The following is a 27,508-nucleotide window of genomic DNA, read 5'->3' as shown; positions in this document are numbered from 1 at the left end:
GGGTTCTCCCACCTGTCTCCGCTGTTAGGGAGGAAGAGGACGGCCAGTGGAAGGAAGAGCAGAAGTTGGAAGCACACAGTGACTGGGTTCGAGATGTGGCCTGGGCCCCGTCCATCGGTCTGCCCACCAGCACCATTGCCAGCTGTTCCCAGGTCAGCTCACATCCATGCAAGCATCTCGTGTTATTTAATGGCAGGAAGTCTCATCAGCCCTTGAAGTCCCCGTAGGTGACTAACGCGCTATGGGAAGCCCTTGGAAGGACAGGAGACGCACTTTTAGACCAGTGCAAATAAGGAAGCACCTGTAGTCATCATGTGGTGAAGCCTTGGTCAGAAGCCACAGTGGCTGTCTTCCAGTAGGCCAAGAGTGGAGCCAAATTCAGGACAAGTCTCCCCTCCTGACCCTTTTGTGGGTAGGAAGTGGAGGTGCCTAGCTGTCATTCTGAGAGTGTTCCTAATTAAGGACCGGGAGCAATGGGGAATTCTAAGACCCTGAGCTCACCTGCCTACTTTTCCCAAACAGATAACAGAATTAAGACCAAGGACAAGCCTGTAATTATATGCTGCAATCACCCTAGGAGAGAATTGAGCCAGGCCTTTTACATCACTTGAATCTGTTCCACTTGTCCTAAATTTAAGGGATTTTTTTGTGGAGGGTCCCCTTTTCATTCTCAGGGCTTAGAGGTTTTTTGTTTTGTTTTGTTTTTTTTAGACAGTTATATCCATCCAGCTGAGAAAGTACAGACCCAGAGAGAGTCAAAAGAGGGAAGTGACTTGGCAGATATGAGGAAAACCCAGAGAAAATTTGAGAATTGGTGATGCAAAATCCATTCCTGTAACCTATATGAGGAAAGGAACCTAGAAGACTACTGACCAATATGAAGTGTGTTTCCAGGATAGAGGAATTAAAGCAAGGGTTTTGGGTGGAAGCTAGCTATGAAAGCTGTGGATACTCAGGAGGTCCTTGGCTGTGCTTGGCCGTGAACCCCCACCCTCTTCATGCAGAGGCTCGACATGGCTCCAGACTGGGAAGATATCACCAGTGCAGGGTTGTCGGCCTTTGGCTCCTGACTAGTCTGTTTTTTTGCCAGGATGGTCGAGTGTTTATTTGGACCTGTGACGATGCCTCAGGCAATACATGGTCCCCGAAGCTGCTGCACAAGTTCAATGATGTTGTATGGCATGTGAGCTGGTCCATTACAGCCAACATCCTGGCCGTCTCAGGTGGAGACAATAAGGTACATACACCCTGTATCTGTGACCTGGACTAAGAGGTCTATTTGTCTTTACTTTGTCCGCTAGGGAGGCACAGTTGAGTCTTCTGCCTAATGGCAGGTTTGGGAGGAACCTGAATGAAGGCTGTGTTTTGAGCTGTTTTACGTCATTAATGCCTACGACACATACACCCCAACCCTGAGAGGTGGCATGTCCCCTAGTACAGATGAGAGAGAGGCTGACAGAGGTGATTTGACTTGCATAGAGGTCACAAAGCTGTTTGCTGGCAGAACCAATGATCAGGCCCAAGGTAAGTCCAGTGCCACAGTCTGTCACCATGACCATTTGACAACTCCATCTCCATGGTAACATTTAGTTAGTTCTGTCCCCAAAGCAAACAGCTAAGAAAAAGAACTCAAAAGTGAAAAAATGGGGCAGGACAATCCAAAACACCCAAAAAGTGTATCTTTTACTTTTTGCTTTTTTTAGGGCCACACCTACAGCATATGGAAGTTCCAAGGCTAGGGGTTGAATCAGAGCTACAGCTGCTGACCTACACCACAGCCACAGCAACTCAGGATCTGAGCCGTGTCTACGACCTACACCACGTATCACAGCAATGCCAGATCCTTAACCCTGAGCGAGGCCAGGGATTAAACCCGAATCCTCATGGATACTAGTCAGGCACGTTACCACTGAGCCACAATGGGAACTTCCAGCATATTAAATCAGTAAAATTCATAAGTACTTTCTTGGCACCAGAGTGTACCTCTTCATGTTGTGGTGTGAGCCATATGAAGGAAGGGACATGGTGCCCAAGGAGCCATAGGAAAATTTGGCAAAATAAAGACTAGCCCAGGGCAGGATAGCAACAGAGCATATGTACTTGAAAATTCATCATGACCACTACTTGGAAACCTACCTTATTCAGTTAGGGACCCTCTGCCTTAGAGGAAAAGTCAGCTGAACAGATGGCAATGGCTTATTACTTCACTTCTCCAGTCGGCTTTCTTTTTTTTTTTTTTTTCAATTTTGGTAAAATATATGCAACAAAATTAACCACCTAAACCATTTTTACCTGTGCACTTCTGTAGTGTTAATTCACATGTCGTGCAGTCATCGCTGTCATCAGTTCAGAACTCTTCCTCATCCTAAACTCTGAGATTCTGTATGCATTAAACACACACCCCCCCGCCAGCCACTCGGAAACCCCCATTTTGCTGTCTCTATTTCTATGAATGGACTATACTAGGGACCTCATGTAAGGAGAATTATACAGGATTTGTCTTTTTGTGACAGGCTTATTTCACTTAGCATATTGTCTTCATTATGTTGTAGCATGTGTCATCGTTTCCTCCTTTTTAAGGCTGAATAATATTCCATTGTGCCACATTTTGTTCTCCATTCTCCATTGATGGACACTGGGGTGCTTTCCACCTTTTGGCTGTTGTGAATAATGCTGCTGTGCACAGGGTATACAAGTAATACCACTTCAGGACCCTCTGCAGGCCGCTTTTTCCCCGCCTTGGGTCCCTTTTGTGTTCAGTGGTCCCAGAGAATATATCAGGCCCTATCTGAGAGCCATAGCATTTGAGCTGGAATGACCCTCAAAAAACAACTAATCCAACGCTATTTCTAGTGGGTGCCAACGTCAGGGCTAGAGCCCAGCTTTGGACAGTGTACCCTGACTGGCCTCGGTAATATTTACAAGATAATGAGCAAGTGCATAGTTGTACATTTCATGTTTTGGGGTCTGCTTTTATGCATCTTACTCTTCTTTATAAGCCTGTTTCCTATGAAGAGTTTAGCTCTTTTGCTGTCTCTATAGCATTCTTTCACTGAAGGACTTAGTGTGTTTTCATTCCAGAGCATTCTGCACACTGCATGTTTGTAATAAAATGTCCCTGAGTTCTTAAAATCATTCTTATCAAATAGGGTTTTTTTGGGTTTTGTTTTTTTACTACAGTGTAATTGTCCCTCTCCATGGACAAGCCTTTTCAACTCTTAACTGTTTCTTCTGCTGTTTATTTCAGTGTAGAAATAATATACTCACTGATTTTTTGTCTTCCTCTACCCCAGTTCTCACATTTTTGCATTGTTAAACTTGTTCAGATTACCCACCCCCCAGCGCTAGAGCTCCTGAATCAGTGGATCTGGGCTGGGACACAACAGTTTGCATTTTTCACAAGTCGCCAGATGCTGCAGACTCACTCTGGTCACTTTTGAGAGCAGTTGCTCTTTACCACCCCAAATCCTCTCTCTCAAGCTCTGTCAAACTGGTTAGACAGGAGTTCCCATCGTGGCGCAGTGGTTAACGAATTCAACTAGGAACCATGAGGTTGCGGGTTCGGTCCCTGCCCTTGCTCAGTGGGTTAACGATCCGGCGTTGCCGTGAGCTGTGGTGTAGGTTGCAGACGCGGCTACAGCTCTGATTCAACATCTAGCCTGGGAACCTCCATATGCCGCGGGAGCGGCCCAAGAAATAGCAACAACAACAACAACAATAAAAGACAAAAGACTAAAAAAAAAAAACTGGTTAGACAGCACCAGAGTTTACATTTTTGTTACTTTGTATTACATCATTATTCACAACATTGCCTCTTATTCCTAGGGGTTTTTGTGTGGGGCTTTGCTTTGGGTTTTTTTTTCCCTTTTTTTGTTTTTTTTTTTTTTGTCTTTTTGTTGTTGTTGTTGTTGTTGTTGTTGTTGTTGCTATTTCATATGGAGGTTCCCAGGCTAGGGGTCGAATCAGAACTGTAGCCACCGGCCTACGGCAGAGCCACAGCAACGCGGGATCCGAGCCGCTTCTGCGACCTACACCATAGCTCACGGCAATGCCGGATCATTAACCCACTGAGCAAGGGCAGGGACCGAACCTACAACCTCATGGCCAAGTCGGATTCGTTAACCACTGCGCCACGACGGGAACTCCCCTTTTTTTTGTTTTTGTTTTTGTTTTTATTTTCTTTCTTTCTTTCTTTCCATCCTGCCTGCCTTCCTTCCTTCCTTCCTTCCTTCCTTCTTTCTTTCCCTTTTTAGGGCTACACTTGTGGCATATGGAGGTTCCCAGGCTAGGGGTCATATCAGAGCTGCAGCTGCCAGCCTATACTACAGCCACAGCAATGCTGAGCCACATCTGCAACCTACACCATAGCTCGTAGCAACACCGGATCCCTAACCTACTGAGCGAGGCCAGGGATTGAACCTGCATCCTCATGGTTACTAGTCAGATACGTGCTGAGCCACAACAGGAACTCCTCCATTTTTATTGAGGTATAATTGACATACATCACTATATTAAGTGTATACCGTAATGGTTTGACTTGCATGTAATTGCATGATCATTTTGAAATGATCGTTGCTATGAATTTAGTTAGCATCCATCATCTCATATTAACAAGAAAATGCAAAAAAGAAAAACTTATTTTCCCTGTAATGTTAACTCTTAGGGTCCACTCTCTTTAACAGTTTTCATATATATCATACAGCAGTGTTAGCTGTAGCCTTCATACTGTACATTACATCCCTGTGAGTTATTTATCATTCAACTGGAAGTTTGTGTGTTTTCACCACCTTCCTCCTATTCCTCCTCCCCTATGCCCTGCCTCTGGTAACCACAAATCTAATTCCTTTTCTATGAGTTTGGTTTTTTGTTTTCAGATTGCATATACAAGTGAGCTATTGCAGTATTTGTCTGACTTATTTCTCTTAGCATAATGCCCTCAAGGTCAATCTCTATTATTGCAAATGGCAGGATTTCTTATTTTTTTATGGCTGAATAATAGTCCAGGCTGTGTTTGTGTGTATGTACCACAACTTCACTATCCAGTTATACGTTAGGCGGATACTTAGGTTTTTTTCCCATGTCTTGGCTATTGTAAATAATGCTGCTATGAACCCAGGAGTGCAGATATCAAGTTAGTGTTTTTGTTTTCTTTGGATTTACACCCAGAAGTGGAAATTGCTGGATCGTGTAAGTAACACACTGATTGTGCCACTAGAGCACTTGAATTGCTGGGTCATATGGTAGACTATTTTTAATCTTCCATGTTTTTCCATAGTGACTATATCAGTTTATAGTCCCACCAACAGCACACAAGGGTTCTCTTTTCTCCACATCCTCAACAGCGTTTGTTATAGCCTGTCTGTTTTATAGTAGCTATTCTGTTTTGTTGTTGTTGTTGTTGTTGTTTTCTTTTTTCTTCTTTGGGCCATACCTGTGGCATATGGAAGTTCTCAGGCTAGGGGTTGAATCAGAGCTGCAGCTGCCAGCCTGTGCCACAGCCACAGCAATGCCAGATCTGAGCCACATCTTTTTATCTACAGTGCAGTTTGCGGCAACACTGGATCCTTAACCCACTGAGTGAGGCCAGGGATCAAACCTGCATCTTCATGGATACTACTTCTTAACCCGCTGAGCCACAACAGGAACTCCTATAATAGCCATTCTAACAGGCATGAGGTGATAGTTTGGTTTTGATTTTTGTTTCCCTAATGACTAATCATGTTGAACATCTTTTTATGTACCTGTTGGCCTTTCATATAACTTCTTTGGAGAATTGTCTGCTAAGGTCTTTTGCCCATTTTGAATTGGATTATTTGGTTCTTTTGCTATTGAAGTATGTAAGTTTCTTTATATGTTTTGGATATTAACCCCTTATCAGATACATAATTTGTGACTTTTTCTGATTCTGTAGGTTGTCTTTTCACTTTGCTGGTGGTTTCTTTTACTGTGCAAAAACATTTTAGTTTAGCTTGATGCAGTCCCATTTGTTTAATTTTTAATTTTGCTTACTTGTACCTTAGGTGACATATCCAAAATATTGCCAAGACCCATGTCAAGGGGCTTTTTTCCTGTTTTCCTCTAGTATTGTTATGGTCTAAGGTCTTAGATTTAAATGTTTAACCCATTTATTTCTAGTTAATTTTTGTGAGTGGTATTATATAGGAGTCCAGTTTCATTCTTTTACATGTGAGAATCCAGTTTTCCCTATACCATACATTGAAGAGACTGACTTTTCTCCAGTGAATGTTCTTGCCTCCCTTGTCAAATACTTGTTGATTTATATGTGCATTAGTTTATTTCTGGTCTTTCAATTCTGGCTTATTGATATATTTGTTTTTATGCCAATGCCAGACTGTTTTGATTGCCATAGCTTTATAGTGCGGCTTGAAATTGGGAAGTACAATCCCCTCCCACTTTTTCTCTCCCAGGATTTCTCTGGCTTTTCAGGGTCTTTTGTGACTCCCATGTGAGGTTTGATTTTTCTACTACTCTAAAAAATGCCATTGGAATCTTGGTAGGGATTGTGATGAATTTCTAGATAGCTTTTGATGGTACAGACACTTTAACAATGTTCTTCTGATTCATGATCATGGGAAACCTTTCCATTTGTCTTCAGTTTCTTTCAGGAATGTCTTTTTAGACTGGAGCTCTTTCACTTCATTAAGTTTATTCCTCAGTATTTTATTGTGCTTGCTCTTTCTTTTCTTTTTAGGGCCGTATCTGCAGCATAGGGAAGTTCCTAGACTAGGGGTCAAATCAGAGCTGCAGCTGACGACCAGCCTACGCCACAGCCACACCAGATCCCAGAGTCACATTTGCGACGTGTGATGTACACGGCAGCGTGACGTTCATTGCGGTGGCAATGCTAGATCCTTTAACCCACTGAGTGAGGCCAGGGGTCAGACCTGCATCCTCATGAATACTAGTCAGGTTCTTAACCTACTGAGCCCCAGTGGAAATTCTCATATTCTACTGTTTTTGATGCTACTGTAAATGGGTTGTTTTTGTTTTCATTCACTTGTTGTTAGTGTATAGAAATGCTGATTTTGGTATGTTAATTTCACTTCTAATTTAGATGCCTTTTCTTTTACTTGCCTGATTACTCTGGCAAGGATTTCAAGTACTGTGTCCAATAGGAGTGGTGAGAGTGGGCACCCTTGTATTGGTCCTGATTTTAGAGGAAAAGCTTTCAGCCTTTTGCCATTATGATATTGGGTGGAATTACTATATATGATCTTCTATCATAAATTGGCTTGAGAGTGTTTTCTTCTCTCTCTCTCTCTTTTTTTTTTTTTTTCCAAGGAATTTGATGAAGTGTTGGTGAAATTCACCAGTGAAGCCTTCCAGTCCTGGGCTGGCTTTTGTTCTTTGGGAGATTTTTGATTACTGATTCGATTTAGTAATTGGTCTGTTCAGTTTCTATTTCTTTCTGAGTTAGTCTTGGTAGTTTGTTTTTTTTTTTCTTTTTAGGGCCACACCCACAGCATATGGAGTTTCCCAGGCTAGAGGTAGAATCTGAGCTATAGCTGCCAGCCTACACCACAGCAACACCAGATCTGAGCCAACCTACACCACATCTCACAGAAATGCAGGATCCTTAACTCACTGAGCAGAGCCAAAGATCAAGCCCACATACTCATGGATGCTAGTTGTGTTCATTACCACTGAGCCACAATGGGAACTCCAAATTTGTGTATTTCTGAGAATTTTCCATTTCTTGTAGGTTATCAAGGTTTCATAGTAGCCTCTTATGATTCTTTGGTATTAGTTGAAATGTATCAGTTTCCATTTATAATTTTGTTGATTTGGGTCCTCTCTTTTTTCCCTGATTAGTCTAAAGATTGGTTAGTTTTGATTATCTTTTTGGAGAACTCTTAGTTTGGTTCTTTTCTTATTCTCTATTCATTTCTACTACTCTGTTTCCTTCTGCAACTGAGCTCGGTTTGTTTTTCCTCTTCTAATTCCCTAAGGTATAAAGTTAGGTTGTTTATTTGGATTCTTTTTAATGTAGGCATTTATGGCCAGGAACTTCCTTCTTAGAACTCTTGCTGCTGCCCATAAGTTTTGGTATGTGGTATTTCTATTTTTTGTTGATCTTGAGGTTATTTTATTTCCCTTTAATTCCTTCTTTGATCAGGTGAGTGCCATTTAATTTCCATGTATTTATGAATTTCCCAGTTTTCTTCTTGTTACTGATTTCATACCACTGTAGTTAGAGAATATACTTGGTATTTCAGTCATCTTGAATTTATTACTAAGACTTGTTTTGTGGCCTAACATATGGTGTATCCTAGAAAAATATTCGCTATATATCTGTTAGGTTTTTTTGGTCTGTAGCGTTGTTCACCTATGTGGTTTCCTTATTGATTCTCTGGATGATTTATCTGTTGAGAGTAGGGTATTAAGGTCTCCAGCAATTATCAGATTGCTATTTATTTAACTTTGTTTTGTGGGTTTAGATGCTTTGGTGTTGAGTATTTCCTTAATATATTGAACCCTTTGTCATTATATAATGATATTCTTTGTCTCTTTTTATCATTTTTAAAGTCTATTTTCTCTGATACCAATATGTAGCTGCCCCTGTCCTCTTTTGGGAGGTTGAGGGTGGCATGGGTTAGGGTATCTGTTTGTTCGAAATAATTCTTCCTGTCCCTTTACTCTTAGTATATATTTGTCTTTAAAGCTAAAGTGATAGGTGTCATATTGTTGGATCTTGGAGTTTTTTTAATCCATTTAGCCATTCTCTATCTTATTATTGGAGAATTAATCTATTCACATTTGATCTATTTACATTTAATTATTGATAAGTAAGGATTTACTGCCCTTTTTTTTCCATTATTTTCTGATTTTGTAAATCCATTGTTCTTTATCCTGCTATCTTTTTTTGTGTTTTGATACCTTGCAGTATCAGTGTGCTTAGATGACTTTTTATCTTATTTTGTGTTTTTCCTTGTGATTGTAATTGTTTAAAGTGAGTGCTATAATTTTAGTTTCAGTATAATTCCTCAACTTTATGTTTTTACTTCCCACCCCCTCACATTTTAAGCTATTGAGAACTGGAGTTGTAAGTGATATATAATTCACTTACCGTATAGAATTCAACTTTGACTATGTATTTACCATCACCAGTGAGTTTTATATTGATTGCCTTCTTAAGTTTCTGTGATTTAATTAGTGTCCTTTTCTTTCCACTCACAAAATTCCCTTTAGCATTTCTTGCAAGGCAGGTCTGGTGATAGTGAATTCCCTCAGATTTTGTTTATTCAGGAAAGTCTTTATCCCTCCTTCATTTCTGAAAGACAGCTTTACAAGGTATAGTATTCTTGGTTAACAGGAGTTTTTTCTTTCAGTATCGAATATGTAATTCCCTCCTGTTCTGGCTTGAGAAGTTTATCTTGAGAAATCTGTCAAGAGTCTTGTGAGGATGCCTTCCTTCACTCTTGTTGTTGACTTTTAATTCTCATGTATCTCAGTGTGGCCCTATTCAGATTCAGTCTACTTGGGTTTCTTTTGGCTTCTTCAATCATTATTGCTTTAAATATATTTTCTGTCCTTTTCTCTTCTGGAATTCCCATATTATGTCTGTAGACATTCTTCACTCTTTTTGCTCCTTTGGATAATTCCAGTTATCTTATTGTCCAGGTCACTGATTCTTTCTTCTGCATGGTCAGGTCTGCTTTTGAGGCTATATTGAATTCTTAACTTCACTTAGACTGTATTTATTTATGGTTTTGGTCAAACTTCTCATCTTATTCATGCATGCATTGTTTTCCTATTTTGTTCAGTTGTCTGTGTTCTTGTAGTTCACCAAACTTCTTGAAGAGGATTATTTTAAATGTCTAATAGGTGACAGATCTGTTTCTTTAGGATCCATTATTAAAGCTGTATTGGTTTCCTTTAGTGGTCTCGTATTTAAGTGGGGGCTTTTTTGTGATCTTGACCCCCTATATTGGAACAGTTGTCTCTTCTTCCATACCATACAAGTTTGCTTTGGTAGAGGCTGTTCTTGACTAGCCAGCTCAGTTTGGGTTTCTGGCTATGTCTGCTGATAATGTCCTTGGGCAGGTAGGACCTGCTGTTAAGGTCTGTTTTGGGGTGAGGCAATTGTGTCAACTCAGTGTGCCACTGACTAGAGATCAGCTGGATAGGATGGGCAGCTTAGGTCCCTGCCCAAGTGCAGTTGTAGTAAAGGCTTCTCAGTTGCCTGGCTTCTCTGGTTAGGCTTACTAGACAGTTGGCTGGCTCCTCTATTCAGCAATAAGTAGGACTTGTGAATTGGATTTCCTGCCCTGGCAATGCAGTAGGATGGGACCCAGACCATGCATGGCTTGTTGTGTGGGGAGCTGAACAGAGTCCCTGGTTTCACTCTGGGTGTGATCAGCTCTGCCCCCCTGCTCAGTTGCTGGGTCACCATGGCTTCCAGGTGTTCTCAGGAGCCTTTCTGATGGCAGCAGGGAAGCTGCAGTTCAGGAGTACAGCCTCGGTAGGTCTTAGAGGGCCCACATTTCAGGCAACTCCCAAATTTTTCCCAGGCCAACTTTGAGGGGAGGGGAGTAGGGAGCGGGCATCTACAGCAGGTAGAGCTGTGACTCAGCTCTTGCACTGTAGGTGGACCAGGTGCAGCAAATCTTGTTTAGGGACCAAATTAGATAGACCTGCACGCCACACAGTTCCCGGGGCAGTCCTGCAGATGATGAAAGCTGCTCTTGCTACTACGGCTTGGGCTCTGCAGCTGGGACCTCAGGCTCTGCCGAGAACTGAGTGCTAGTGTTGGATCAGTTTCACACACTGGGGCCTCAGACTCACCTACCATCCCCGTGGGGCATATCTAGTGTAGCAGCTCCTGCAGTGATGACCACAGTGCTGAGGCAAGGGCTCTGGATGTCACCCTTGGGCTCGTGTTCCACTGGAGGGGCCCTGGCCTCACAGAAGTCCTCTGCCTGGTGCTGTGCCAACGTCAGGAAGAGATGTGATCAGTATGCAGCAGGTCTCAGTCTCTGTGGTGCAGGGGGTATGTCAGCCTCACTCATACGTTGTAGGATTTGCTCAGTGGTGTCTCATCCATGAGTAGTGGTTAGTTCTTCTGAGAGAGAGTAAAGCTAGGAACAGTTATGACCAATTGTGTCACCATTTTCATGACAACATTCTTACTCCTTTCTGGGTGTGAATTTTTACTCCTTTACTTCCATTTTGTGGGGATTTGGGGGGGGGGGGAACCAAGATCAGTGCTGAGTTTACCCCCAAGGCTGTAAGCTCTGGTTCCTGCAGGAGATCTTGGCTGTCTTTAGGCAACCGGGGAGAGGAGGACAACAGGGCACACCTCTAACAAGTTGTGTGGGTGCTGGCTTGCAGGTGACCCTGTGGAAGGAGTCGGTCGACGGGCAGTGGGTGTGCATCAGTGATGTCAACAAGGGCCAGGGTTCCGTGTCCACTTCAATCACAGAGGGTCAGCAGAACGAGCAGTGACAAGACAGGCCGGGCCTGGCTCTTCACCTGCCGCCTCCAGGACTGCCCCTCCTGGGCCAACTGACCAAACAGCTAGGAGGAAGAATGCCAAACTCCCACAGGCTCACTCTCCCGGGAGTCATACTAAATGCAACCAGATTGATCATCTGCCTTAACATGATCTAATGTGGTTTGTAATTTCTTGTCCAGCTGAATGCACTCTTGTTATGAGGGGAAAAACTACGAATGACCTTCAAATTTATTATTTTAAAGTATTTTTGGTCACTTTTATGTACCTTTTCGGTTCAGACATCATTTGTGGTGGGGAGGGGGGGATTGTTTTCAGAATAATTATTAAATAAACTCATATTGCTTATAGCTCTTCCCGCATTATCCTAACCCTGCCCTACAGCCCTCATTTTAACTGTTGTTGGTCAGTGTCCTAGAACAGCATTTCCCAAGAACCCAGGTCCTTGTGGGCGTGAAGAAACCCCATCCATAGAGCTGGTTAATCACTATTTAAGATTTTAAGATTTTTTGTGACTCAGTTGATGCTAAAGGCACCATATGGAGCGGTGTAAGAGGAGCACTCAACTGCACCTTCAGGGAGGGGCCTGTGGCCCAGCTCTGCTACTTACCCTGAGTGCACATCCTCTGCCGTGGACAGAGACGAAGTCTGTAGGAGTTAGGAGACTGACCAGGAAGGTAGGCACAACTCACCACGTTTACTGCCTTGTCAGTGGAAGGAGGAGCCTGTGATGGAGAGCACAGTTCTGGTCCTCACTGACCCTGAACCAACTATCACCTCTCAGCAGAGGCCCTGGGACCTGAGTCAGTAGTCACACTAGCTGGCATTTACTGAGACCTGCGTTAAGTGGCACAAACTTGGACATCTCATACATAAGGCAGCCCAGCAAACCTGTGTAGGCTCATAACCCCGACTTACTGGTGAGGAAACTGGCAAGGAGGTCCAGACTAGCCCAGGCCTGTCCACCACCACATGCTAAGGCCAGCACTGGTCTCCTCACCCTTCTTACCTTGGAAACCTCTCGGGTGGAATCAGGGAAGGAGCACCGCTGTCCTCGGTGGAGCTCATACCAGGCCTTTATGTGAGCACTTAGATGAAAGGTCAGCCACTCAGCTGCAGGAGGCTGTGTCTGTTTCTTGTCTGCCTTTCAGCAGCGCAGTCTGTTTTGAAATCTTAGATCATAACATATCCAATGGAACAGTGGAAATACTTTGAAATGAGGCTAGAGGGGTCGGGGTCTGGCCCACTTTGCCTCCCAAGTTGTTCTACAAAATCCCAGCCTCTAGAAAACATTATGAAAATTGCTGCTTCTTTCCACCCATTATTCAGATGTGAAACAGTTCAAGAAAGCACCTTTGCACATACTTCGCAGTCGACCCAATTCCACTGACCCCTACTTCGCTCTACATTTCTGCCTTCCCTTATAAGCTCTGTGCTCCTAAGAGCAGAGCTGGTCTTCCTCACAGGGCCTGCCACCATCAACAAATGAATAATGAGAAGGGACTGGTCCCATGTCGCACAGTGACAAGTCATTGGGCTCCTGGCCACAGGTGCTATTTACAGCCTACACCACCAAGATCACTTAAAATTCTCTGGAAGTAAATGAAATTACTCTGGTGAACAGTTTATGCTTAAGGTGGTAACATGTTAGCCATTCCTAGAGTGAGATAAATACCCCACATTGTTACAGCAAAATAGGCCACTCAGGTGGAAAGACCATGTTGTATCAATCTTCCAGAGCAGTTGCCAAGTCCAAATGGATGTAAGGGTAGTTTAAAAGATACAGAGTTCTGGTTAGGGAAAGAAGGTGGTAGCAGCCACATTGTTTTTCAATCTTTTCCTAAAAACAAAGCAACTAGGACAGTGAAAGAAGCCCTCAGACATTAAGGTGGCCCCTCAAACTCTAGAATATCAAGGAGCAGGGCCCAGTTATTTATAGCATAATACCTGTGTAGGATCAGCATAGAGAAAAAGGAAACTTTTAATGGTTCTTTGAGTCAGGAAACAGGAGTTCCCATCATGGCTCTGCAGAAACGAATCTAAAATACATGAGTCAGGAAACCAAGAATTACCGTCAAATGTGCATCTGTTCTCAGTGGAAAACTCAGCAAGCCATGGGTGAGGACTGTCACCCACGCTTTCATTGAAAAGTGAATTCAAAATGACTAGGGGGCATATTTCCATTTCTACACATAAAGAATTTATAATGCCAAGAGCTTCCCTTACATGATAAATGACTAGAAAACACACACAAAAAAAATACATGAAACAACTGTTTTCAGTGTTTCTGTCAGTGTTTTTCCAGAAAAAGGCAAACAAATGAGGGGGTCACCATAATTGCTCCAGCTTTCACCTGGTGGCAGTTTCCAGGAAAGGACCAGAACACAGAATCCAGAGCTGAGAAGGCTAAGCCAGCACTTGCAGAGCAGAGTACTTGAAAAGAGGGTGCTGCTTTGGAGACACGAGCTCCTGGGATCTGCTGATGGGTCTTCCCAGAATTTTGACCCAGGACTAACCTGCATATAGAAAAGCAATAGACTAAACAATTCATGCAACTCACAGAGTGGGAGTGGTTCATGTTCCCAAGAACTAGAGTCCAACATCTTCACAATCACAGGGCATTAGGTCAAGTCCCAAGAAAGACTATGCTTTAAGAGTACACCTTAAATTAGGTCTAGAGTAAAGGCCGCTCCAGATTTTAAGAGCAAGCCTTGTGCCAGATCCAAGCCCAACGCTCTTTAACAACAAAAAAAATTCAGCATTTGACAGCATAGAATTCACAACGTACATCACCCAACCCCAAATTACCAGGCATGCAAAGAAGCAGGAATATGACTCATAATCAGGAAAAGAAAAAAATTAATAGACCCAGATTCAGAAATAACAGACCATAGAATTAGATGACTACCTTAAAAAGAGGTATAAATATGTTCAAGAAGGTAAAAGGAGTTCCTGTCATGTCTCAGCGGTTAATAAATCCGACTAAGAACCATGAGGTTATGGGTTCGATCCCTGGCCTTGCTCAGAGGGTTAAGGATCTGGTGTTGCCGTGAGCTGTGGTGTGGGTTGCAGATGCAGCTCGGATCCGGTGTTGCTGTGGCTCTGGCGTGGGCTTGACAGCTACAGCTCCGATTCGACCCCTAGCCTGGGAACCTCCATATGCCATGGGAGCAGCCCTAAAAAAGGCAAAAAGACCAAAAAAAAAAAGGATGTAAAAGAAATGAATGCAAGAAAGTTGCAACTGGAGTTTCTAGAAATGAACCATTCCATTTCTGCAGGGAAAAATACACATCAGAGACTGAAGGGAGCAAAAAAAAAACTGGCAGAGAAAGGAAACACAGGAAACTATATTAACCAGTCTAAACTATGTGTAACTTGAAATGAGCACATACTATAATAAAACAACTTTTTAAATTAGAGAAAAAAGCCTGTTACACATCGAAAAATGAATACAAGGTGGGCAGCTAAGGGGTTCCTGCTGTGGCACAATGGGTTAAGAATCCAAATGCAGCGGCTCAGGTCGCCATGGAAGCACAGGTTCAATCCCTGGCCTGGCACAGTGGGTTAAAGGATCTGGCATTGCCACAGCAGTGACCTACAGTGCATTCAATCTCTGGCGTGGAAACTTCCACATGCCGTGGGTGCAGCCATAAAATTAAACAACAAAATAAGAACAGCAGCTAACTTCTCATCATAAATTATACAAACCATCTGAAAAGTGTCTTTGAAGTGCTGAAAGAAAAAACCCATCAGCTTAGAATTCTATATCTAGTGAAAATCTTTTTTAAAAAGATGGAATGCTTTTTCAGGAGTTCCCTTCGTGGCGCAGTGGTTGGCGAATCCGACTAGGAACCATGAGGTTGCGGGTTCGACCCCTGGCCTTGCTCAGTGGGTTGGGCATCCAGTGTTGCCGTGAGCTGTGGTGTAGGTTGCAGATGCAGCTCGGATCCCACGTTGCTGTGGCTCTGGTATAGGCCGGTGGCTACAGCTCCGATTAGACCCCTAAGCCTGGGAACCTTCATATGCCACAGGAGCGGCCCTAGAAAAGGCAGAAAGACAAAAAATAAAAATATAAATAAATAAATACAAGATGAAATGCTTTTTCAAATAAAACTGAATCAATCACCAGCAAAGCAGCAATGCAAGAAACATCAAAGGAAGTTCTTCAGGCAGAAGGAAAATACCAGGAGAAAATGTGAATCTACAACCAAGGAATAAGGAATATCAGAAATAGTAAATATCCAGGTAAACATAAGACTTTTTTCATTTCTTTAATCTCTAAAAATACTGACTATCCAAAGTGCATTGTGGGGTTGACACAGTGTGACGACAATAAAATGTATGGCAGTAGCACAAATAATGGAAGTAGGGAAATCAAAGTATTCTGTTGCCAGTCTTACAGTGTATATGAAGGGAAAACGTAACTATCCACTATGTGCTCTAATATGTTGAGGTTGCAAATCCTAGGTCAACCACTAAAAGAATAAAGCAGAGGGTATAATGAATACGCCAGTAGAGAGCAGCATGACACCATAAACATAGTCCAAAAATGGGCACCAAAAAAAGAAAATGGAGGTGTTCCCATCATGGCTCAGTAGGTTAAAAATCTAATTAGTATCCATGAGGACGCAAGTTCAATCCCTGGCCCCACTCAGTGGGTTAAGACTCTGGTGTTACCGTGACCTGCGGCATACATCACAAATGTAGCTCAGATCCCACATTGCCGTGGCTGTGGCATAGGCCAGCAGCTCCGATTCAACCCCAGCCTGGGAACTTCCATGTGCCACACATGCAGCCCTGAAATGGGGAGAAAAAGAAAGAACAGGAACAAAATAAAGAGGGACATAATAATAAGGTCAATTCGTCAAGAAAGCAACAATCCTAGGAGTTCCCATTGTGGCACAGCAGAAATGAATCCGACTAGGAACCATGAGGTTGGGGGTTTGATCACTGGCCTCACTCAGTGGACTAAGGATCCGGTGTTGCCGTGAGCTGTGGTGTGGGTCACAGACGCAGCTCGGATCCCACATTGCTGTGGCTGTGGCATAGACTGGTGGCTACAGCTCCGATTAGACCCCTAACCTGGAAACCTCCGTATGCCTCGGATGCAGCCCTAGAAAAAAGACAGAAAGACAAAAAGACCAAAAAAAAAAAAAAGAGAGAGAGAGAGAGAGAGAAACAATCGTAAATGTGCGATACTGAACCCAAGTTTGACCACTGCATGACAGGTCAATAAATCTGGAGACAAGTTGTTGGAGCAACTAAATCAGAAAGGCAGCAGACCAAGAAGATGGCAGACTAGAATCTCAAGAAAACCATCTTGCCTCAGTCCAAATTCAGGCTCCTTTTATACTGACTGAGAAAGGGAAGGGGGAGCAGCCACCGGTCACTCACTAACAATCACTTGTTTGGGGGAGGGCTCAGTGCAATGCTGACCAGTGGCTGAGCAGGACCACTAGTGGTCACTCGCTTACAACTCCCCACTGTCAATGTCCATTCCACAATCTTGTGGGGAAGGGGGCGATGATGGGCAGTGGGGTGATCATGAGATGGAACTGATCAGTCTTGGGCCCGGAATATTAATACAATTCATTTTATCTACATCTATTTAAACTTGATGAAATTCCTTCTACAAGGAAATTCTAACCACAATGGCTTATCCTTTTTAAAGAGCCACCTTACATCTTCTAAGGGTTCACAACCTTATTGCTCTCCAGGCTTCTCAGGTGTTGGGTCATTTTCTGATGTCAGTGGGGCTACTTTGACCTGAGTGTGATGAACCCGTGGCTTTATTCCAACTAACCTGACAGATGAGTGTGTGGTAAGTGATACCACGTGTGGTCCTGTCCACATTGCTGTCAGCTGGTGCTTAGACCCTTCTTCTCTCCAGGTTTTGAGGACTCGGTCTCCAGGTCAGAAAGGATGTAAGCCTACCTCAGTTAGACAGGCAGACCTGCTAGAAGCAAACTCATGTACTTAGGTTAGTACAGTGCCCAGAGTTCTAACATAATTGGCAACCACTAGATCTTTCAGAACATTTATAGATTCCCCTGCCAGGGAAAACACCTGGAATGGCTTCCCACACCATATTTCAAAGGGGCTTCATTTAAGCCTGCTTCTGGGAGCCACTCTGACTCATGGCAGGGCAACCAACAAGGCCTTATCCCAGGTTTAAATAGTCTCGACATATTTTAGCAATGCTCCTCTTCAGTGTTTAATTCATTTCTCCTGTTGATTTTGGTCTCCGGGATGAATGTAGCTTCCCATTAATTTGCAGTGCTTTAGACACTAGTTCGGTTATGCTAGAAACAAACCTATCACCTTAGGTAGTCCAAATCGGAGCATAATTTCCTTAAGGAGGCCTTTAACCACTTTGGAGGTTCCCTTCCCTGGTTGGATATGCCTCCACCCATCCTGAAAAAGTATTCACAAACTCTAGCAAGAATTGGAGATTTCTTGTGGCTCAAGGCATTTCAAGTCTGTGTACCTGTCCCCGGTGGGGCAGGTTCCTCTGTGTGGTGCCCCATCTGGGGAGGTCTGACAACAGTCTTTGGGGTTTTTTTTTTAGCACAAATCCTGCAACTCTTAGCAGCTCGCTGGATGATCCACTGTAGGTCTGACCCCATTATCTATTTCTGAATCCACTGTAAGGCGGCATCTCTCCTCTAATGGGCCCTATTATGAATGTGCTGCAGCACAGGGTCCAAGAGAACCTCAGGGATCAAAACTGTTCCTTGTGTACTACATTTCCAGCCAGGTGAGGTGTGGTCCAAACTGAACAATCTCTGGCCCTCTCCTGGTCCTTTTCCAAATACACTAGCTGGTATTGTGACAAGTCAGTCTGTAGGAGAAGTGACCCCATCATGGCTTGATAACCACCTTCCTTTGCTGCTGCTTTACAGCTTGGTCAGCTAACCAGTTGCCCTTTGTGATGAGTTTCACCCTTTTGGTGCCCTGGACAGTGCATTCTGACCACTTGTGAGGGCTTATTGACTGCTTCTAAGAGTAACAAGATTCCAGAAGTAGGTTTTATCTTTACTATTTGAAGTAAGGAGCCCCCTCTCTTTCCAGATCCCCATGAGTGTGCAGCATGGAGAATGCACAATGAGAGTCTGTGTATATTTACCTGCTTCCCTTCAGTGAGCAGCAGGGTCTTGTCAGAGCAATGATAGCTGCCTTCTGAGCCCTCCCTGGGAGCAGGGCTCCCACTTAATACCGATAGGGTTACCACTGCATACCCAGTGTGACGCCTACCATGGTCCATGAAGCTGCTTCCACTGGTGAACAGGTCCACATCCAGCTCAGCCAAGGGCTGGTCCATCAAGTCTGGTCCACTAGAACACACCAGCTCCATGACGTGCAGGCCATCCTGCTCTGGGGATTGTGCAGCATCAATCAGGAGCAATGTAGCTGGATTCAGGGCTGAAGGGACCTTCCATAAGGATTGTCTAAGAGAATGGCTTGGTATTTTCTCATCCTCCAGCAAGTCAGCCAATAGCCCCCCTTTTGCTCCAGTAAAGAAAGGACATGGTGAGGGACATACACAGTAGTGGGTCACCCCAGGGTAAACTTCTCAGCTTCCTCAAGTAGGTCACACCCAGCTGCTACAGCTCAAAGGCAAGGGGGCCATCCCTTCACAGTCTATTCTAGTTGTTTTGAGAAGTTAAGCAACAGGCAAAGGGATATTCCCCAGAGATTGAATTAATACCCTGAGACTTATTCCCTGTCTCTCATGGACTTACGGTTTGAAAGATTTCTTTTTTCTTTTTTTTTTTTTTTTTTTGCCATTTCTTGGGCTGCTCCCGTGGCATATGGAGGTTCCCAGGCTAGGGGTCCAATCAGAGCTGTAGCCACAGGCCTGCACCAGAGCCACAGACAGCAATGCAGGATCCGAGCCAAGTCTGCGACCTGCACCACAACTCACGGCAATGCCAGATCCTTAACCCACTGAGCAAGGCCAGGGATCAAACCCGCAACCTCATGGTTCCTGGTCAGATTTGTTAACCACTGAGTGACGATGGGAACTCCTGAAAAGTTTCTTTAAGTCTAGTAGTCCCCCAAAGCCAGGGCTGAGACTGTCTTTATTGCTTCAAAGGTTGTTTGGTACTCTTTAGTCCGTGTAAGGGGCTCAAGATCATGTCCTTTTAAAGCCTCAGAGAGGGTCTTTACTATGAGCCTATGGTTCGGGATCCAAATCGGACAGAATCCTGCCATTCCCAGAAACCCTCTCAGTTGTCTGTGGGTCTTGGGTGTTCCTAAGCCGGCAATTACCTGTTTTCTATCAGGCAAAAGACTCCACTGTCCTTGGGGAAGGACAAAACCCAGATACGTGACTTGCTTACACACTTGGGCCTTTTTCTGGGCAACTTTACATCTACAAGTAGCCAAATAGTTCAGGGTGCTGATGGTATTTTGTCGACACTTGTCATATAGAGGACTTGCTATGAGCAATTCATCCACATATTGGAGTAAGAGTCCGTCATCCAGTATTAAGTTTCTAAGGTCCCTGGCCAGCATTTCCCCAAACATGGTAGGGGAATTTTTAATCTCTGAGGCAATGACTTCTGCCCTCTGGGCACTCCCTGTTGACTGTCCAACGACACTGTTGGACTACCTGTGTTTCTGGGTCCTACCATTCAAAGGCAAATAGCTGCTATGATTCTTCTCCAACAGGAGTGCAGAAAAAAGCACCTTTCAAGTCTGAAACTGAGAACCAGGTGTAGTCTTTGGGAATAGGTGTGAGCAAAGTGTATATGGGTTAGTTACCACATGGTGCAAATCTTGGACTATTTCAATAACAGCCCTCAAACAAACGATACTCTGTTGTGTTTGGCTTTTTCACCAGGAGGATAGGTGTGTTATACTGGGACCTACAAGGTTTAATCAATCCTGTTTTCAATAACTTTTTGAGAATTGGCTGAATTTGCTTTTAGCCCTCTTGCCTCAGAGGGCATTGTTTTAGATTAAATGTCCCAGCATCCATTTTTAACAGAATTTGTATTGGCCATATGTGTTTGGGCTTCCTGGGGTGCCATCAGCCCACACTTCCAGGCTTACCTCTTCATAGACCTCTGGAGGAAAGAGCTCTGCCTCCTTTTCCCAGGGCATCCTTGAGTGCCATCTCTAGGCTCAAAATGTGCTCCAGTGGGACTCTGATGTCAAGTTCTTCTGGTGAGAATACTGGGTCATTTAATTCACAAAGGAGATCTTGGTCCAGAAGAGGGATGGGACACCCAGGCATATATAAGAAACTGTTTTAGGAATGCCTAAAGAAAGAATGACTTTTATTTCTCCAGAAACTGCCATAATCGGGATGGACTGGGAAGTCTTGTCACCTTAGTGTTTACCAGACTATGTTGCACCCGCACCTATCAGGAAGTCAATCAAATTGTCCCCCATGGTCAGTTACCTGCGGCTCCTGTGGGGAAATTGGAATTTGGCCCCTCAAGTCCAAGGGAGCCCCCAGGCCTCATCATTCCTCATCAGAGTCTTCCTCTCTTCCTACCATGTAAGAGGCTCCCATCTTTCTTTATGGATATTTGTCTTATTCTTTAGCTAAGACACTTTTTCCCAGTGCCCTTCCTCCTTACAGGAAGCGCACTGTCCCTCCCCAGTGGTGGCTCACCTCTCTTCAGGTTGCCTGCCTTCCAGGAAGCCAATGCTGCTGCAGAAAAGTGGTATTCCGTCTTGCGGCCTCTGGCTTCTGTCATTGTTCCCTGTTGTTGAACACTTGAAAAGCAACATCTACCAACTGAGAAGGGTTCATTCCAAATGCACCATCTAACTAACTTTTGTAATTTCCTTCTTATATCTGGGGCACTTTGCCCAATGAAAGTCATATTTACCATTCTTACATTTTGGGGGGCCTCAGGGTCTACATCAGTGCAGCGCCTATAAGCTTGATAAATTCTTTCAAGAAGCTCTGACGGGTCCTCATTGGGTTTTGGTGTATCTCCTAAATCCTGTTTAAGCTCTTTTGCCTAGATACTCTTGTTCAACGACCCACTAAGATACACTTCCTACAATGCTCTAGGTGTAACATATCTCCATGATTAGGATCCCAATCAAGCTCAGAAGTGGGAACTGCCAGACTTGCTTCAGGGGTTCCATCTGGAGCTGCTAGATGGAGATGTGTTCCTCAGCATTGCTTTAACAATTCTGGGTCTTTTGCGGTTCCATATAAATTTTTGGATTGTTTGTTCTAGTTCTGTGACAAATGTCATGGGTAATTTGATAGGGATTGCATTGAATCCTACTTACAGAGTAGGAGAAAATAGTTTCAAATGGTGCAACTGACAAAGACCTAATGTCTAAAATATATAAACAACTTATACAACTCAACAGCAAAAAAGCAAACAACCCAATTGAAAAATGGGCAAAAAGACCTGAATAGACATTTCTCCAAAGAAGATATACAGATGGCCAACAAGCACATGAAAAAATGCTCAACACTGATTATTAGAGAAATGCAAATCAAAACTACCATGAGATACCACCTTACACCAGTCAGAATGACCATCATTAATAAGTCCACAAGGAGTTCCCGTCGTGGCACAGTGGTTAACGAATCCGACTAGGAACCATGAGGTTGCGGGTTCGATCCCTGGCCTTGCTCAGTGGGTTAAGGATCTGGCGTTGCCATGAGCTGTGGTGTAGGCTGCAGACGCGGCTCGGATCTTGCATTGCTGTGGCTCTGGTGCAGGCCTGTGGCTACAGCTCTGATTGGACCCCTAGCCTGGGAACCTCCATATGCCGCTGGAGCGGCCCAAGAAATGGCAAAAAGACAAAAAATAAATAAATAAATAAGTCCACAAATAACAAATGCTGGAGAGGGTGTGGAGAAAAGGGAACGCTCCTGCACTATGGTGGGAATGTAAATTGGTACAACCAGCATGGAAAACAGTATGGAGATGCCTTAGAAAACTATACATAGAACTACCATATGACCCTGCAATCCCACTCTTGGGCATATATCTGGACAAAACTTTCATACAAAAAGACACATGAACCATTATGTTCACTGCAGCACTATTCACAATAGCCAAGACATGGAAACAACTTAAATGTCCATTGACAGAAGATATGGTGTGTATATATACACAATAGAATACTACTCAGCCATAAAAAAAGAACAAAATAATGCCATTTGCGGCAACATGGATGGAACTAGAGACTCTCATACTGAGTGAAGTATGTCAGAAAGACCAATACCATATGATATCACTTACATCTGGAATCTAATATATGGCACAAATGAACCTTTCCACAGAAAAGAAAACCATGGACATGGAGAACAGACTTGTGGTTGCCAAGGGGGAGGGGGAGAGAGTGGAATGGACTGGAAGTTTGGGGTTAATAAATGCCAACTATTGCCTTTGGAATGGATAAGCAATGAGATCCTGCTGCGTAGTGCTGGGAACTATATCTAGTCACTTATGATGGAGCATGATAATGTGAGAAAAAAATGTATACATGTATGTGTGACTGGGTCACCTTGCTGTTCAGTAGAACATTGACAGAATACTGTAAGCCAGCTATAATGGAAAAAATAAAAATCATTATTTAAAAATATATAAAATAATAAAATAGCATGGCTTCATTTTTTTCCCTCTCCCTCTTGCAGGACAGACTTTCCCCTGGTTTTCCTGTACCATAGGCAGCAGCTGTCTGGCTTCTTTTCCTCTGGATGCAATAGCATAAATGCTTCTATGTATGGAATCTCATCTTTTTTACCTGCTCTTTCACAAAACAATTCTAACTCCAAGACTGTATAATAACTAAGTGAGCCATTCAAGGAAGGGCCACTGATCTCCTGATCCAAACACATATGGGGCCATACACTATTGCAATAGAATATCATGTTTTTCTTAGCCCACAGCAATATTTTGCCCATTTACTTAAGATATGCCCCAAAGGGCTGTCCTTAAGGACAGATGGGAGTATTTCCCATATTTTTAAGTTCAAGAACAAAAAAACCTATAAAAAGTACAAGCAAATTCCAGTATCAAAAGCTTAAACAGATTCCATCATGGATGAACATAAAACAAAAGCAAATGAACTGGTTCACAATCAGGGAGAGTCCAACAAACAGTTCCCCTCTCCAGCAAGATACCCCAATAAAATGCAAAACTAATTGGCTTTTCCCTTAAAGGAAAAGCCCAAATTGAGAAGGGAGAAGGTTCCCGGTTGTACACACTGGAGCAACTTACCCTACTGTATGGAGCCCATCAGCTCCCATATGTCACTTCCTTCCTCCAACTGCCAAGCGCTGGGGCAGCTGGAGCCGCTTCAGGTAATTTTGAAGGAAATATTCTCAGGACAAGTGGTCTTGGCAGTGCTAGAGCCTTATCCAAATATTCCCCAACTGGGGCTGGCTGGCCACAGCAGCAGGGCTCCTGGCTTGGCTTGCCAAAATTGATACTGAACCCAAGTTCGCTCTGCTCACCACATGACAGACCAGTAAATCCAGAGATGAGTTGTTGGGGCAAGGAATCATGACTTTAATTAGAAAGCGGGCAGACCAAGAAGATGGCAGACTAGTGTCTCAAAAAAAGTATCTTGCCTTAGTCTGAAGTCAGGTTCCTTTTATACCAAGGAAGGGGTAGGGGTGGGGGGCAACGGTCACTTACTAATGGTTGCTTGTTTGGGGAAGGGCCTATTGCAATGCCGACCAATGGCTGAGCAGGACCACTAATGGTCACTTGCTTACATATGCACCTAAAATAGAGCTTCGGAATACGTTACATAAAAACTGACAGAACTGAAGAGGAGTAATCTAGAGACTAACACTCCTCTTTCAATAGAAAAAGGAGACCTCTAAAAAACAGCTAAGTTATAGAATACATAAACCTGTTAGGATACTAACTGGCATTCTTAGAACATTCTACCCAACAACACTTGAATGCATTCTTTTAAGTAGACCTGGAATATGCATCAAGGTAGACTAAATTCTGGACCCTAAACCTAAAGAACTAAAAGAATTAAAATCATATAGAACATATCATCTGACTATAATGGATGTAAACTAGAAATCAATAGAATATTTGGAAAATCTTCAAATGTTTGGAAATTTAACCAACATGTACACATCTAAATTTCTCATGGATCAAAGGAAAAATATCACAATAACAATAATTACCTATAGAGGAAAGAAGAAGCACAGCGAAGGAGATTGGAATGGAAGATATAGTCTCTCCATGAACCTTGTCTTACACCATTGACTTTAAAATGATGCAATGTTTAATAATAAAAAGGAAAAAAAATCCCTAAAAATGAAAAGAATTGGAGGTAATTTTAGTTATATGTCAAGTGCATGGTGTAACCACAAAAAAAATTCAAGTGTTTTTTATTTGTATTTATTTAGTTAGTTAGTTATTTTGGCCACAACTACAGCATAGGCAAGTTCCTAGGCCAGGGATTGAATCCAAGCCACAGCTGTGATTACGCCATGGCTGCAGCATTGCTAGATCCTTAACCCATTGCACCACAGTGGGAACTCCAAAAATATTCAAGTGTTTTGACTGTACATCCCTAGTAGGCAGCCTTTAGAAATTTTATGGTTAGTGGCAATTGTAGTAGTCTTATTTTGACAGTATTTGTTATAAGATAGAGCAAAATACAAGTAATCTTGGTAATGTAATTAGAAACCATTATTCAGATGAAGGAAAGAAATTTAAGTGTAAAACCCAAGAAGTGAAAACACTATAACCTTAAATTTTGTTTGGAAATAAAAGTATAAACACATGACTTATTTCCTTCCAAAAAGTATATTTTCCTATTTCTGCACTAAAAAGGCCTAAAAGCAATATTGGCAGTTAGCACCCAGATTGTGATCTCTAAAAACTATTTTCCACTAAAAGAAACCAAGACTTCTTAGAAAACTGGCAGATTAAAGTTTTAAGCAGGAATATCACACCCAAGATGAGTCCAGGATTCCTTATTAGCATAGAAAACAAGGAAACTCTTTAAAATATAGGGTTGCATCAATAGCACACAGGAATCAACTTATCAAACATGAAAGCATCAAAAATAATAACATAAAAACTACTTGATCTGATAAATAAATTCAGCAAAGTAGCAGGATACAATATTAATATTCAGAAACCACTTCCATTTCTGTATACTAACAATGAAATATCATAAAGGGAATGTTTAAAAAAAAAAAAAACACTTTTAAAATCACACCAAAGAACTAGAGTCCCTGTTTTGGCTCACTGGGTTAAGAAACCAACTAGTATCCATCAGGACATGGGTTCAATCCTGGCCTTGCTCAGTGGGTTAAGGATCCTGCGTTGCTATGGCTGTGGTGCAGGCCAGCAGCTGCAGCTCCAATTCGACCCCTAGACCTGTAACATTCATATGCTGCAGGTGTGGACCTAAAAAGAAAAGAAAAAAGAAAAGAATAATATAAAATAAATATGTCAAAACTGATCAAATTTTTAAAAATAAAACAAAATCGCACCAAAAAAATTAAAAAATAAAATACGTAGGAATAAACTTGACCAAGGAGCTGAAAGACTTATATGTTGAGAACTATAAAACATAAATCAAGAAAATTAAAGAGGATTCAAAGAAATAGAAAGATACCCCATGCTTTTGGATTGGAAAAGTTAATATTGTTAAAATGGCCATACTAACAAAAGCAGTCTAGAGATTTAATGTGATCCCTATCAAATTACCCCTGACATTTTTCACAGAACTAGAACAAACAATACAAAAATTTATATGGAACCATAAAAGACCCAAAATTGTCAAAGTAATCCTAAAGGGAAAAGAAAAAAAAAAAAGCAGGAGTCATAACTGTCCCAGACCTCAGACAAAATTTCAAAGATACAGTAATCAAAACAGCATGGTACTGGAACAAAAACAGACATACAGATCAATGCAATTGAATATAAAACCCAGAAATAAACCCACACACCCATGGTCAATCTTCAACAAAGGATGCAAGAATATAAAATGGGAAAAAGTCTTTTCAGCAAGTGGTGCTAGGAAAACTGGACAGCTGCATGTAAATCAGTGAGACAAGAACATAGCGTCATACCAGACACAAAAATAAACTCAAAATGGCTTAAAGATTTAAACATAAGACACGACACCATAAAATTCCTAGAAGAGAACCTAGGCAAAACATTCTCTGACATAAATTGTACAAATGTTTTATTAGGTCAGTCTCCCAAGGCAATATAAATAAGAACAAAAATAAATTAATGGACCTAATAAAATTTACAAGCTTTTTGCACAGTGAAGTAAACCATTAAAAAAAAAAAAAGAAAAAACAACCTATAGGAGAAAGTAGTTAAACAATGCAAATGACAAGGGCTTAATCTCAGAATATACAAATAATTCATAAAACTCAACAACAAAAAAACAAACAACCCAACTGAAAAATGGGCAGAAGACCTTGATAGACAGTTCTCTAAGATGACATTCAGATGGCCACTAGGCACATGAAGAGAGGCTCAACATCACTAATTATTAGAGAAATGCAAATCAAAAGTACAGTGAGGTACCACCTCACACCGGTCAGAATAGCTGTCATTAAAAACTCTACAAATAGGAGCTTCCATTTTGACTCAGTGGTTGACGAGTCCAACCAGGAACCATGGGGTTGCAGGTTCGATCCTTGGCCTTGCTCAGTGGGTTAAGGATCCGGTGTTGCCGTGAGCTGTGGTGTATGTCGCAGACGTGGCTCGGATCCCGTGTTGCTGTGGCTGTGGTATGGGCCGGCGGCTACAGCTCTGATTCAACCCCTAGCCTGGGGACCTCCATATGCCATGGGTGTGGCCTTAAAAAGATAGAAAATAAAAATAAAAATAAAAATAAAATAGGGCACAGATGAACCTATCTACAAAACAGAAACAGACTCACAGATGTACAGAAGAGACTTGTGGTTGCCAGGGGAACGGAGCAGGATGATCTGGGAGTTTGGGGTCAATAGATGCAAACTATTACATTTAAAATGGATAAGCAATAAGGTCCTCCTATATAGCACAGGGAACTACATCCAATCTCTGTGACAGAACATGATGTATG

General features: G+C 42.6%; 1 protein-coding gene across 1 annotated transcript in view; it reads left to right on the top strand.

The window, feature by feature from the left end:
• The window catches only part of SEC13 (SEC13 homolog, nuclear pore and COPII coat complex component), a 44,232-nt gene extending 32,409 nt beyond the window's left edge, over nucleotides 1–11,823 (top strand). Inside the window, exons 7-9 of the mRNA XM_047780799.1 lie at nucleotides 29–152; nucleotides 1,091–1,237; nucleotides 11,353–11,823. Of these exons, the coding sequence (XP_047636755.1) occupies nucleotides 29–152; nucleotides 1,091–1,237; nucleotides 11,353–11,466 (385 nt within the window). The 3' untranslated portion in view covers nucleotides 11,467–11,823. The remainder of the gene's footprint in view (nucleotides 1–28; nucleotides 153–1,090; nucleotides 1,238–11,352) is intronic.
• Nucleotides 11,824–27,508: the final 15,685 nt, after the last annotated feature.

The sequence above is a fragment of the Phacochoerus africanus genome, chromosome 1, assembly GCF_016906955.1.
Source record: "Phacochoerus africanus isolate WHEZ1 chromosome 1, ROS_Pafr_v1, whole genome shotgun sequence".
Lineage (NCBI taxonomy): Eukaryota > Metazoa > Chordata > Mammalia > Artiodactyla > Suidae > Phacochoerus > Phacochoerus africanus.
The sequence above is the reverse complement of the archived record's forward strand: the minus strand, read 5'-3'. Positions and strand labels throughout refer to the sequence as shown.